Here is a 13,065-nt window from a genome sequence, read left to right on the forward strand (position 1 = left end):
CCGGAAAAAAAAAAAAAAAAAACTTCTAATATCCTTCCTCTTCGAAGGGGACGGATGAGGCAGCATGTCGACATGTATTTCTGTCGGTGCTGTGTGAGTGTGAGGTGCATGTGTGTGTATGGGGTGGGTCAAGTCATCAGCCATTGAAATGTGCGTTTGGGGGGGGGGGGGGGGGGGGGGAATGGACCGGCATATTCAGCAAGTGAAAAGGGGTAAATGTAAGTTTGAACATAATTAAAATAATTCACTTAATAATGGTAGGGTCTATTCAATCCTTAAAACATATGGGATGACAATCTAAATTACCTGTATAACTGAACTTATTATATAATGCATATACAGTGGGGAGAACAAGTATTTGATACACAGTCAATGGGAAAACCCATTGGCAGTGTATCAAATACTTGTTCTCCCCACTGTATGCATGCTTAAAGGTTGGTGGGGACAATTTCAGCATCCTGAAAAACTGGTAGTGTTATGTCCCTACCGTCCCTATGCAAACCTACGTACTTGATTATAACATATTGCAAAACAGTTGTACAGCACATATCGTTTGTTTTAACGTTTTAGACAGCAGTACCAGCCCTATACTGAAGATGTCAGTAACTGCAACTGAAACTGTAAACAGCAGTAGAACAAGAAATTAGCATCTAGCATCCTAGCATGTCCGATTGAATGTGGAAATGGCGACGATTACAGCAGTTTTTTATCATTGATCTTGAACATTTCCCTTTTAATTCTATAATATTGCATATTTCAAAATTCATATAAGTAGGTTACACTCCGTTTAACGTTACTTACTGTTTTAAAGCATGAACGCCCTTGTCGGCTACAGTGGCTCGTCAGAATCAGACAGTGATGGAGACGCATCTGAGAATGTAAACAATCATCACGGAGGGTAAGCTAATAATAAATAGATATGTTTAGGATGATTTTAAAAATTGAATAGCTTTCATATACCATAGAAATATTTACCTCTGATTGTGGATAACATGCACTGTTATATAACTGTGGCTCTTGCTTTCTGTACTTTTGTGACCAAATAGCATTGAAACCGATGTCGTCGATGGAGCACCACGAGACAAAAAGACGCGAAACTTCTTGTTGGAGACCGGTTCCGCTACCAGTGAGTCTGATGAATCTGACCACGGAGACCCAGCGCCCTACTCGGCAGTACATCTAAGCAGAAGCATGTCCGGTCTGTCTTCTGATTCCTCCACGACCAGCCCTCAAAAACTGCCTCCTCCAAGTCTGCATGGCTGTTCAGAAAGCAGTGTGTTTGACAACCCTTTTAAAGCTCAGGCAGAGCAAAAACTCAGTGCCTTGCAGAAACATGTTCCACTCACAATGCAGGCCAAGCCCTCCCAGATTGGTGGGAAAAAGATGTGCGTCTCCTATAGGAAAAGCGGAAGATGTCGATTTGGAATCAAGTGCAAGTTTGCACACGACAGTGATCTCCAGACTGCAATTATTCCCGATGACTCTCATGCAACTCTGAGTGAGGAAATGGAACTTGGGTCACGCACAGGTGGCTTCCACAAGTCCCATAAAGAGGGCGAGCAGGATGAGTCAGAAGGTCAACGGGTGAAGAAGCGAAGGGTTGGTGTGAGTGACACACTTGTTCCTCCCAAGAAAGCCATGAAGCAGTACAACATGTTAAGGAGCAGGGAGGGTTGGCAGTGAATGATCACGTTTCAGTGCTACTGACGACGAGGATCAATGCCATGATCGCTTCCAGTCAAAATGGATTGGACGTTTGTCGTCGTCAATGGCAACAAATTAGTATTTGATGAGAATCTCGTCATTGGAACTCAACATTTTGATTCTGGTTGACAGGTTTTCTGGTTATTGACACTGAAATATGGACACTGAAAAACCATTAGTTGTTAAGACATTTATTTACAAACTATAAATGAAAAGTTGGCAAATGTGCTCCAACAGGATCCTAAACCTCATTTTCTTCTCATAGTTCATACCATACTGTAAAATATTATCTGTACAGGTTATTTCTTCTGTTAAAATCTATGAACATATAATGACAAATTCTTTGACTTATGTACAAGAACAGTCAATTTTCATGTTATATGAATACATACTAGTACACTTATCTTTAACAATTAATGGTTTAATAAACCGAAAAAGTACTCAATCACAAATACATGTTAGTGGCAGCCCTCTCATTGGTTATTACATATGGTGTGGACTTAATAAATAAATACATGGCTTAAGTAACACTTATTATCTGTTTGGTTACTAGATTTCTACAGTGTTTTGTAACTAAATTTAAAAAATGAGACACTGGACATCAAATGTTGTGCTGTCGATTACTTACAAGTATGCCTTCATAGAGCTTATTATTAATAGCTTTACAATGATATATCAGCACACACATAAAAAGCTAGTGATGTTCACAGGACAACTATGTACAAAGGTACGCACGCACTTTTAGTTCCCTGATAACCTACCTATTCTATAAAAAAAAAAAAAAAAAAAAAAATGCTAAAAAATATGAGTGAACCTACATAAAACCTCTTAACTTTGCTTTACAGTATTGTTGTGACATCATGTGGTTCTTTCCGTTAGTGCGCACCCTCATAGTTTCAAATGACAACCCGCTGCACGTCTTCCGCGACGTTGTCAGACAGGACGGCCCCTTGGTCCATTTGCTCCCAGGCCACACCGTTCGCCCCTGCCCCTTCTGTTGAATGGAAAGAGTTAGCTGGTGTGGATGGAGGAGCCAGTGCAGGATTGAAAGAGTTAGCTGGTGTGGATGCAGGAGCCAGTGCAGGATTGTCCGGGATATAGGTTTTACTGTTGGACGCCTCCTGAGGCTGAGATGGAGAAAGGAGCGGGGGGCTAGAAGGGATTGTCTGCAAAATGGTAAACTGCTGAGAGGTGGCAAGGATTGAGATCTGCTGTATGGGAGTCTCAGATGGACTAACTGGCTGGAAGGCCATTTGGAGGACTTGTCCTTGGTTCTGTTGCTGGGAGGAATAGGGCTGAAGAGGCTGGAGCTGGGGTTGCTGTTGGGCCACCACCGCCGGGGAATTCAGGGTGAGTTGCGGGGGTTGTTGAACAAACTGGACGGGCATCTGGAGCTGTAGTTGAGTCTGCTGCTGGTGGGTGTCGGGAGGCGAAGGGGGGTCGATGGGGGAAAGTGAAAGTGTCACTGGCACCTGCATGGTGTGGAGTGAAGGCTCTTGGCCCAATAGAACTGCCTGGTGACTGACTTGTGGGTTCACATTTGCTATCTGGGAGACCTGAGCCACTTGTGACCCCACATGTCCTTCCTGGTTCAGCCCCCCATGCGCGCCACCTTCAACCTCTCCTTGCACAGGGTTGGCCGGAACATCCAGCACAGCTGCGGGGGTCGAGATGAGAGTGCCAGCGTTGGCTGCTAGCGCCTCTGCTATGAGCACCTCTGGGTGACTCTTGGCTTTATGAGCCACCACGCAGTCTTTCTTCTCAAACTTCTTGCCACAAATGGAGCAAGAAAACTGGTAGCTGGCATCGGCATCGTGCTTCTTCATGTGCCAGTTGAGGGATGCCTTCTGGCGACAGGTGAAGCCACAGATCTCACACCTATTAGCACAGCAACATGATGATGTTATAAATGGGAATGCGAATTGGGAAAAACATTGAGGCAATACTAACTGGAGGGGTTTCTCTCCTGTGTGGATCATGCGGTGTACAGCCAGATTGTGGGAGCTCTTGAAGGCACGAGCACAGAACTCACAGATGTAATCTCTCTGGTCTAAAAATCCCAAACCACCAAATGTCAAAGCAACACTATCACCCACACAATGCATTTTTCACTTCCAATATAATACCTGTATGGTGTTTGGCATGACGAAGTAGCTGCTTCTGAAGTCGGAAAAGTCTTCCACAAGTAGGATGAGGGCACACGTATTTCTTTTTGAGCAAGTGCTGATATTTGATATGGTGCTGATGTACAAAAAAAAAACAAAAAAAACATTTGGATGGTTAAGCTCATCACATGTGGGTAGTATTAATGGCACAGTGCAAGCTAGTTCATAAGGGATGATTCTTAACCTCAAAACTGTTGTCATTTATGGTGTAAACTAGAGCTGGGAATCTTTGGGCACCTAACGATTCGATTACAATTCAGAGGCTCCGATTCGATTATAAAACGATTATTGATGCACCCCCTCCTTTTTAAAAAAAAAAAAGTTTTATACATTAGTTCCAAAATTGTTCAAAAATACTCTCAGGCTAAACCAAACTACTAATTCAGTATCAAGTTAACATATAGCAGTAAACAAATATACAAAAATAACATTATATAAAAAACTCCAGTCCCCATTCTGTATCAGCAGCTTCAAACTACATTCAATTAATTTAATGTTGTGAATCAACCGTTAAAGTTGTTAAAATTGCTCCCGTTATTCCATAATTTCCCTTTTGTCTACTTTCGACATGTGAAAGTTTTAAAACTATTTTAAAGATAGATTCAAGTCAATATTTTACCGATTTAGGAGTATTTTAGATAAAAAGTTAATTAGGTTTGCTTGGAAGGTTCGCTACCACAGCCTTGCAGGGAAGTGTAATGCTTTAAGATGGCGGCCGTTTACTAACGCTCGCATCTAGCTTTTTGTAGATGTGCTGCTAACGCTACCGAATCTATATTGCATCTAGTCCTATATAAATTATATCTACCGTAACATTATGTGGCTGTACTTTGTAGCAGCTTTTCGGCAGCAGTATGGTATGTTGTTGTGTTTTTTTATCTCGTGGCATGAGTTGAGCTAGAGCTGTGAGTTGAGCATTGGCATTACCCGACGGGCCAGGTAATGAGAAGCATGATGTTTAGCTAAAATGCGGCCCGTGGTCAAATTTCATCTGGCCCCCAGCTTCTGTCATAAAATCAATAACGTCTGGCCCGCACACAGACTTAATAAATTGGTCAGTAGTACTGCTACCAGCATATGAAGTAGCTTACACACTAAATGCTGCTGCTCATTTACCCACTAAAAGGCAGCAGCGCTCTAAGCAACATTACCCCGTGTGACCCTTCCAATTTTCTAAAATGGCGACAATTAACAAAAAAAAAAAAAATTGACTGCGACGGCCGACGCTTCAAGGATAGATGGAAATTGGACTATTTCTTCACTAAAATACGCAACAACTGTGTCTGCCTTATTTGCAAAAAGACAGTCGCTGTTGAGTTCAATGTGATGCGATATTACCAAACAAGACACGCTGACATGTACGACAAGATTATAGGGAAGATAGACAGCGAAAAATTGAATTAACTTTAAGCTAGTTTAATTTCAAAGCAGCAGTATTTCGCAAGAGCCCGAGAGTCGAAAGAGAACGCCACAAAGGCGAGTTGCGCGATTAATTATAAAATAATAATAAAGTGAATGTGACACACAGAATGGCTTGCTAAAATTTGCTTAAATATATTGTTCTACGTAAAGGATGTCAGCCAAGGTCGGCCCCCCACATTTTTGGCACACCCAATCTGGCCCCCTTTGCAAAAAGTTTGGACACCCCTGAGCTAGACTGAACGTTGCCACTAGAGGGCAGTGTGTCCTCCATCATTAAACAAAATACGATACTTTTGCACTTTTTGAGTAGTTATTTTGAGATTTAAAGGGTTGATTCCGACTTGTGCAGAAGTTCGGGTTACGCTGCCAGCGTACAAACGGATCTCGTTCGTAACCCGGGGACTACCTGTACTGCCGTACTGATTAACTTGCCATTGGTTTTTCTTGTTATCGTGTCAAATATGCACAAAGTGCTGAGTTTCTCATTTTAGAGTGTTTATATTTATCATAATTTACTAAATATTTTGTTACCATTTAAAATAATATTGTATCATCTCTATAGAGTGCTGCACAGTCTAAAACCGGGGTGTCAAACCAATTCCAAAATGGGCCGAGAGGGTCCTGGATTTCATTTCAACCAAGACTGCGCAAACAGATTAGCCAATGAATTTTCTGCTGAAACAAGCAGCACCTGACTGCAATCAACTGATTACACTTGTAGGAGATCGGATTGGTGAAAACATAACCTCTTCATTGGTTGGAACGAAATCCAGGACCCTCTTGGCCCTTTGTGGAATTGGTTTGACACCCCTGGTCTAAAACTTGACATAATTAACAAATTACTGGACTGGATAGCAGATTCTACATTGAATTTACCTGCAGGTAGCGGGGGTGAGCAAGGACAGTGCCACATCCTTCCATTTCACATCGGACATACTGCACTGGGGGCTTCTTTCTGGATGGTAAAAAGTCATCAAGGCCATCAGAACTGGAAATACCCATCTCAAACGAACGAGAGGATGCCTTAAAAATGCAGTCTTGGTAATGACCATACCTTCTTTTTGGCAGTCGTGGTGTTTTGTCGTCTTTTTTCCGTCGACCCCTCCTAGTAGGGAAAGGACACAATTTGGAAATAACTTTTCCAAGATGGGATGCCTTTTCTAGAGAAGTTGTCGTTATCTTACTTCCTTGGCCCGTCAGGTTCCTCTGCTAAGTCGTCTTCTCGCTTCACTTCAAATTCAGCATTACTCAAGTCATCCGAGCCCTCCATTTTTATCTCTTCAACTTCCTCTGTCTTGGGTGCTTTTTCTCTTTCTTTCTTGTCCTTTTGTCTCAGAGGAACCCGGCGCTTTGGCTTTGTACCATCCCTGCAATATAAGTGAGATACAAGATGTTATAGGCCAAAGTCAGACCTGAACATAAAAACACAGCAGCACGTACACAGATCTTTCCACTCTGGGGTCGTAGCTCTGATCATTTAAATCGTCTGTGAAGGGAACATCTTCATCACTGCTGATAACCTCTTCCTCATCTGTTTCACTAGAAAAACAACCATGGTTATGAGTAAAATCTTATGACGCTTTTGGTCAAAAGCAAAGTGATGCACGAGTCAAGTTTACCCCTCAAGTGAAGCTGAGGTTGTGTTCAAGTCATGTGTGTCACCCTGAAATTGAGGGTCCTCCTTTTCAAGACTACTAAGATCTTCACTCTCCTCTTCTCCATTTTTACTAAGAAGGAAGAAAACAAGAGCTCACAACATTTTTCATTTAGCCATTAACCATATTTAATTATCCCATAGCACAAGCGCATACTGTACATACACTCCCATAGAACAAGCACATACTGTAAATACACTCCCAACATTGGGTAGTAATGAAAAGCAAGGGCACTACAAATTAAGTCCTACTTATACATTTTGAAAAAGCTATTTTTCCAGCATAATCAATATAAGAATCTACTACGCTTATCTTTGTATAATTCTGATTGACACTTTAAATTTGAACTCATTTAAGGGGCAAAAAAAAACTTACATGTCAACATTTTCCTTAACGCTCGCCTCCCCTGAAGCAGCTAAGAAACAGGAAGAGAGGGCAACAGTGAACACAATTTCTAGTCCATCCCAAATCCATCATTTTGATGAAACTTTTTTTCCCCCCTCAGTACATTTGATAATTTTTTTTTCAAGTGATGAACATGTTGAATCTGTCAAAAAGTATGTCATACTTGAGCACTCATCAGTTTCAGTGTTAGTTTCACAGTTGTGTACTCACATTGTCATTGCTTGTGGTCCACAGGTTGTTCACCAGCTTGATTCTCTACTCTGAGCTATGTTTGCGCACGGGCTTGGCAGAGTAGCGAATGGCCATGTCAAATGGACGCTTGGCTTGGAGAGAGGAGCTGGCATAGTGGAGGGACCATGCAATGTTAAAGCGAACCCCTGCTATTAATAGGAGATAGGGATCGATGGCACCACGAATGGTGAATTTACATTAACAACTGACATCCCACTGTAAATCAAAAAAATGTAAAATTTTTGTCATGTATTATTTTAAAATTTATTCAAATAGGTCCAACAGCTGATGTAGCTGATAAGCAATCACGTAACCAATGTTGAACCTTTTTCAAAAATTATTTTCAGTTGACTGATGAGTGAATTACATAGTCCACTATATTAACATCCTATCCTATGTAGTGATCAGGAGGGACGAGTGAATAATTACAGACACAGCTACAATGTTATCACCTACTTGCAATAGAGAGACTGCAAGAAAAATATACTGTAAGTGGGCATGCTTGAAAATGTATTCGACTATTCTTGGCTCAAATACCTGTTAAAGGGGGGAAAACAACACCTTTATCAGGTCCATTCCAGTGGAAAAAATCCTGTTTTAATGTTTAAAAAATAAAAAACAAAACAACACAGAATTTCATTTTTCTGCTGTGTAATGTAAATGAGAAAAAAAATGCAGTATTTCCAGCAAGGTGCCGCCTTACACAGGGGCAGACATTTTATAACACCTTAACATTTTAGCCAATCAAATGTGAGCACCCCAAATTACCTGCCCTTCCTTGTTATAGCATTCATATCCATTATCACATGTACTTGGGCTAAAGTCAATTAGTGTGTTATGGGCCGTTTACATGGTGACGCTGCGACATCAAGACGCAACAATTGTGTTGGGGAATGGTTTTGCGTTTACATGGTGACGACGAAAATGGAAGGCGAAGACGCAAGCTTTTGATTCCGGCCTTAAAAGCGGAAGGATTCGATTGCAGGAATTGCTCCGCAACCTTATGAATGGAACGCTCTCGCTCCGATGACTTCCGCACTCACACACGTCACTTTGGGCATGCACAGTCGCTGCTAGTAAACATGCAACACAGCAAACATGATGGAATGGCTGCTTCAATTTATTGTTTTATAATACATTTACTTCAAATAAATTTTATTTTCAGGATTTTGTGGCTTTTGAAGCAAAAGAAACAATAATGCATGGACGCTATTGATTAGTTTTTTTATGATTAATATTATTTACAAGCAATGTTATACAATCATTTCAACTAGTAAAGAACAGCAAACGTACAAGAAATACGAGAGAAAAAAATAAACAGAAAGACTGTGAATGAAACTGCAAAATAAAACGTGTGTGTGTGTGTGGTGGGAGAAAAATAAAACACCATTTCTATGAGGGGGCGGGTATGTTGTCCGGGCTGAGGAGGTTGTTGTGAAGGAAGTGCATCATTGGCTGCCGCCTTGTAAAACTGCACTACCCTCTAGGGCCCGGCATGAATACTACAGTATATCGTTTTTACACGAAATTGTGACATCGTTTGAATGGAGACGGAACTAAGATGGAAACATGGAATTTGTCCTATTCTTGGAGCGTCACCATGTAAACGGCCCCTAAGTGTGTGTGTATAACTGACATTAAAAAAAAAAAAAAAAAAATGTCTGTGCCCATGAGCTGTTGTTTTGGGGGGGGTGGGGGGGGGGGGATTGAACATTATTTTCTCCCTTATCACAGTTCTAAGAAATTCTCAATTTTTTCAATGCTTTGAGCAACCATCTTCCACAAGAATGTCGTTTATACTGTACTGTTATGTCTTGCGCTTGAAAAATGGCGTTATGGTAGAACAGCACATTGCACTCATACATTGACCAGTTGAATATGTGCATTTATTGTTGATAGAAAGTCTAACTAGGTCTCTTGTTTAAGGTTGACATTCCAACTGTTTGATGCACGAATTAAGATTTTTTTTTTTCTTAAATGTTTTAGTTCCATCCTTACTGGACAGGGGTGCAAACGTGCGCTTCAGGGGCCGCTTGCAGCCCACAGGGCAATATTTTGAAGCCCCCATTTGAACTCTAATTGTAGTATTTGTGTTGCCTGCATTTATTTTAGGATGAGCAATAAAAATAAATATATAAATACATTTAAAATAAATGTTGATAAATAATATATTTATTTTGTGAGATAATTTTATTTACATAGAAATAAATAAAAGAGAATTAAAAACGCAAATAAAAAAAAGCCATTAGTAATAAAATAGTTCTAAATGGAAAAATATATAATTCTATATTTCTGTTTTGTTTTGTGACCTCACATATACCCCTTTCCCACTGGCCAAAAACCCATGTCAACCCACTAACAATCGGCTTTTGGTGGCAGTGGGAAAGGTGCAGCGACCCGCCTCGACCCGTGTCAATCAACCTGCCAAGCAACCTGCGTTAAAATCCCCTTGGCTCTGTTCGTCATGCAGTGTGAAAGCAAAACCCCGGGTCAACAGTCAACACCCTAATCTACATGGTGACGTAGGCTCTTACGAGATGCGTCATAACAACGTGCCAGTCGCCTCCCATTTAACACACCCCACAACCGTAGTTACGTCGAGGCTCACAACAAAGCTAGTAGAAGAAGAATTTACGTCGCCTACGTTGCCTCAGCACAAGCAGAGTGTTGATCCTTTGCTGCATTTCAACCATTTTGAGGGCAGTAAAAAGCATGAAAACAGAGAACACAAACAGAAAGGAGGCTTCCATGTTGCTCTGCATTGTTTACTTCCTTGAACTGAATGAATTCGGTCGCACTTGTCGACGCGTATCTTAGCGTGGTGACGTCACGTAGCCTTACACACAGCTGAGGAGAGGTGGGGGTTTAGACGGGTGAAAAAAAAAAAAAAGACACGTTTTTTTTTTTTTTTTGTCAATGGGAAAGGTGCCAAATGCCAATTGCTAGTGGGTTGCATCAGCTTGGAAAAAACGCGTGTTGACCCACTAGTTTCAGTGGGAAAGGGGCAATAGCTTCACACTCTGGCTGCCACTGACGCCAATAGACGTCGAGCCCACTTTAACTGGAAGGGGGTGAAAGCAATCATTGGACCGTTTCCAGCCCCTTCCAGTTGAAATGGATTTGACGTCCATTGCAGTTTTTTTGTTTTCAATATCAGTATCCCTCTTTTACTCACTACCACAACACACACTCTGTGACCTGAGCTGGCAGTGAATAAGATGATGATAACTTTTGAATTGCTGTTCCTCAAATGGTTAAATTCATGCTGGCATTCCACCAAAATGGATAATGTAAACAATAATGGATTCACTTTGTATGTGTCACTTCAGTGAAAAGTTTCAATGCATTTACCTTCAATATTAGTTGTGGGCTTCTTGGGTTCCTCCACAGAACTACAGTGACAAGAGAAGAGGTTTTCATTCATCAAATTAAAAGTGTGGAAGAGGCCAGGTATATCGCGCCCCACCCTCTCCATAGAGAGAAGAGGCGTTGTTGACGTTAAACGCTGTCACTGTCACGCTTGTATTTCCCCACAAGTCCTAATTAATAGTGGTGCAAAAACTTACTCAACGCCTTTCGAGTCGTCACCTGCGACGCCATCACCAGCTTCCACCGACCCAGAGGAGTCCCCGTTTTTCCTCCGTCGGGAGTTGGAAACTTTCTTCCGCTTGCTGGCCCCTGCGTCAACGCTGTGTTGCTCTTCGTCGTCTTCACTTTTGCTTTCCTTTAGCCAGGCCGGCACAGCCCTAGTCGAACGGTCCCGTAAAACCCTCCCAGAGCCCCGAATAGCTCCATTGACAGTCGCTTGTGAAGCAGAATCGCCGCCTCTTGTGCGAGTGCCTCCCCGCTCCCTGAGCCCTCTCCGCGGGGTGACGGTTGCACCAGAGTCCGGGGTCTGTTCTGCGGCCTTGTGCTCCTCCAGCTCTTTGCCTTTATGTGCGTGCTCATTTCGGTCGCTGGTCGGTTCCATCACCGAGAACACACTTCAGCCCGTCTTTAATTCTACAGAAAGCCCCGCTGGATTACTTGCAAAACGAGGAATAGCGCACATCAAGTATACAGACATTTGGATGCCGAGAGGCCTTTATCCGACTGTAGGACATTTTCTGTGAATGCGCCAGGTTCGTCGCAAATTAAACACATCGATTTATTGATTACAAAATGAAAACTTTTCTTAATTATCTATTCACAAATAACCCGATATAACCTTAAAGAAGCAGTCGCCGTCTTCGCCTTCTTAAAGCTATAGTAAACCTACTTATTCCAGCGGCCCAGGAGCGCAACCATTTTATGCGCTTTGTTGCGTCTCCTTTAAGCGAGAACATGAACCGAGGAGGAACGCTCAGGGTAGCCACCGAGCTATAGCAGCTTTACAAATCACCTGGATTGCATTGCCCATATTCAGCATGAGTTCACAGTTCGATTGCACGGATGATAGATCTGCGATAAACAACAGCAGCCGTGATGGCCGTAGAGCATTGTGGGAAATGTAGTTCAAAATGTGACTAATTAATTTCGCCACTGCTTTTTAAAGATAGCGACAATTTTTGACGTTATTAAAGATCCCAGGTTCATACAAAGGTTATCTTAAAAAAAATATATGAATACTAACCAGACGCGCAGTAGATTGATTCGTGATAAAGAATTACATTTTATTTGTATAACATCATGTATAAACCACTGTATTTTTTACAGCAATGTTGTGTTGCAAATAACATTCATTTGTTAAGAATCTGTTAACATTCGTGGAGCCAAAATGGCTGACGATGACAACCTGCAGCAAACCTGCGCCTTCAAAACTGCAATGATAACTGGTGGTCACTAGGTGGCGGCATTGTCAACATAATTGCGTAGCAGACGTGACGTTTAGAAATCCACATGTGCAAAAATACAATGTAAAATCTAAGTAGAGATATAATTTACCAAAATGTAAGCATAGAAGTACAAATTCTGAAATTTACTGAATACAATTGTTTATAAGATACTGGGATTTTCTGACAACACCCATTCATTCTCTATTAAATCTAGGCTTTGGAAGTTGGTAGAGGCTTTGGGCATTGGGTTACTTGACCGGAATCGACCATGTTCAGTCTTTTTTAAATGCAGTAAGTAAATAGTAAAAATTAGCTCAGTCCATTATATACAATGCCTATGTTGTAACAGCAACCGATTTTGTGTAGCAAACACCAAATACTTCATGGCCTTATTTATCTTTGTATAGAAAAACTTTTTTGTTCAAGTGGTAGCATGTGAGTTAGGGCGGAAAAAATCACTCATGTTGCTTTGCTTATTTGAAATCGTCATTTAAACATTTTTTAAATATATACAGTACTGTGCAAAAGTTTTAGGCAGGACACCTGCCTAAAACGTTTGCACAGTACTGTATATTTTTATTTTATTATGTATATACAGGATATACTGTATTTATATATTTTCTCCAAGTGGAAGCTTCCATGATCCTAATAAATTTAATAATTAAAAAA

General features: G+C 41.3%; 2 protein-coding genes across 2 annotated transcripts; one reads left to right on the top strand and one right to left on the bottom strand.

Annotated features, from left to right (window-relative positions):
• Window positions 1-617: 617 nt before the first annotated feature.
• si:ch211-113e8.11 (uncharacterized) lies at window positions 618-3,116 on the top strand. Its single transcript, XM_057844501.1, has 2 exons — window positions 618-898; window positions 1,047-3,116. The coding sequence occupies exons 1-2, from the start codon at window positions 813-815 to the stop codon at window positions 1,681-1,683; spliced, it is 723 nt and encodes a 240-aa protein (XP_057700484.1). The 5' UTR covers window positions 618-812; the 3' UTR covers window positions 1,684-3,116.
• On the bottom strand, window positions 1,881-12,017 carry zfp91 (ZFP91 zinc finger protein, atypical E3 ubiquitin ligase). Its single transcript, XM_057844500.1, has 11 exons — window positions 11,149-12,017; window positions 10,934-10,974; window positions 7,322-7,361; window positions 6,911-7,018; window positions 6,732-6,830; window positions 6,476-6,658; window positions 6,346-6,396; window positions 6,168-6,246; window positions 3,831-3,945; window positions 3,655-3,754; window positions 1,881-3,582 (listed from the first exon to the last, which is right to left on the bottom strand). Exons 1-11 carry the CDS (start codon window positions 11,550-11,552, stop codon window positions 2,601-2,603), a joined length of 2,202 nt encoding a protein of 733 aa, XP_057700483.1. The 5' UTR covers window positions 11,553-12,017; the 3' UTR covers window positions 1,881-2,600.
• Window positions 12,018-13,065: the final 1,048 nt, after the last annotated feature.

This window comes from Corythoichthys intestinalis, chromosome 8, assembly GCF_030265065.1.
Source record: "Corythoichthys intestinalis isolate RoL2023-P3 chromosome 8, ASM3026506v1, whole genome shotgun sequence".
Taxonomy (NCBI): Eukaryota; Metazoa; Chordata; class Actinopteri; order Syngnathiformes; family Syngnathidae; genus Corythoichthys; species Corythoichthys intestinalis.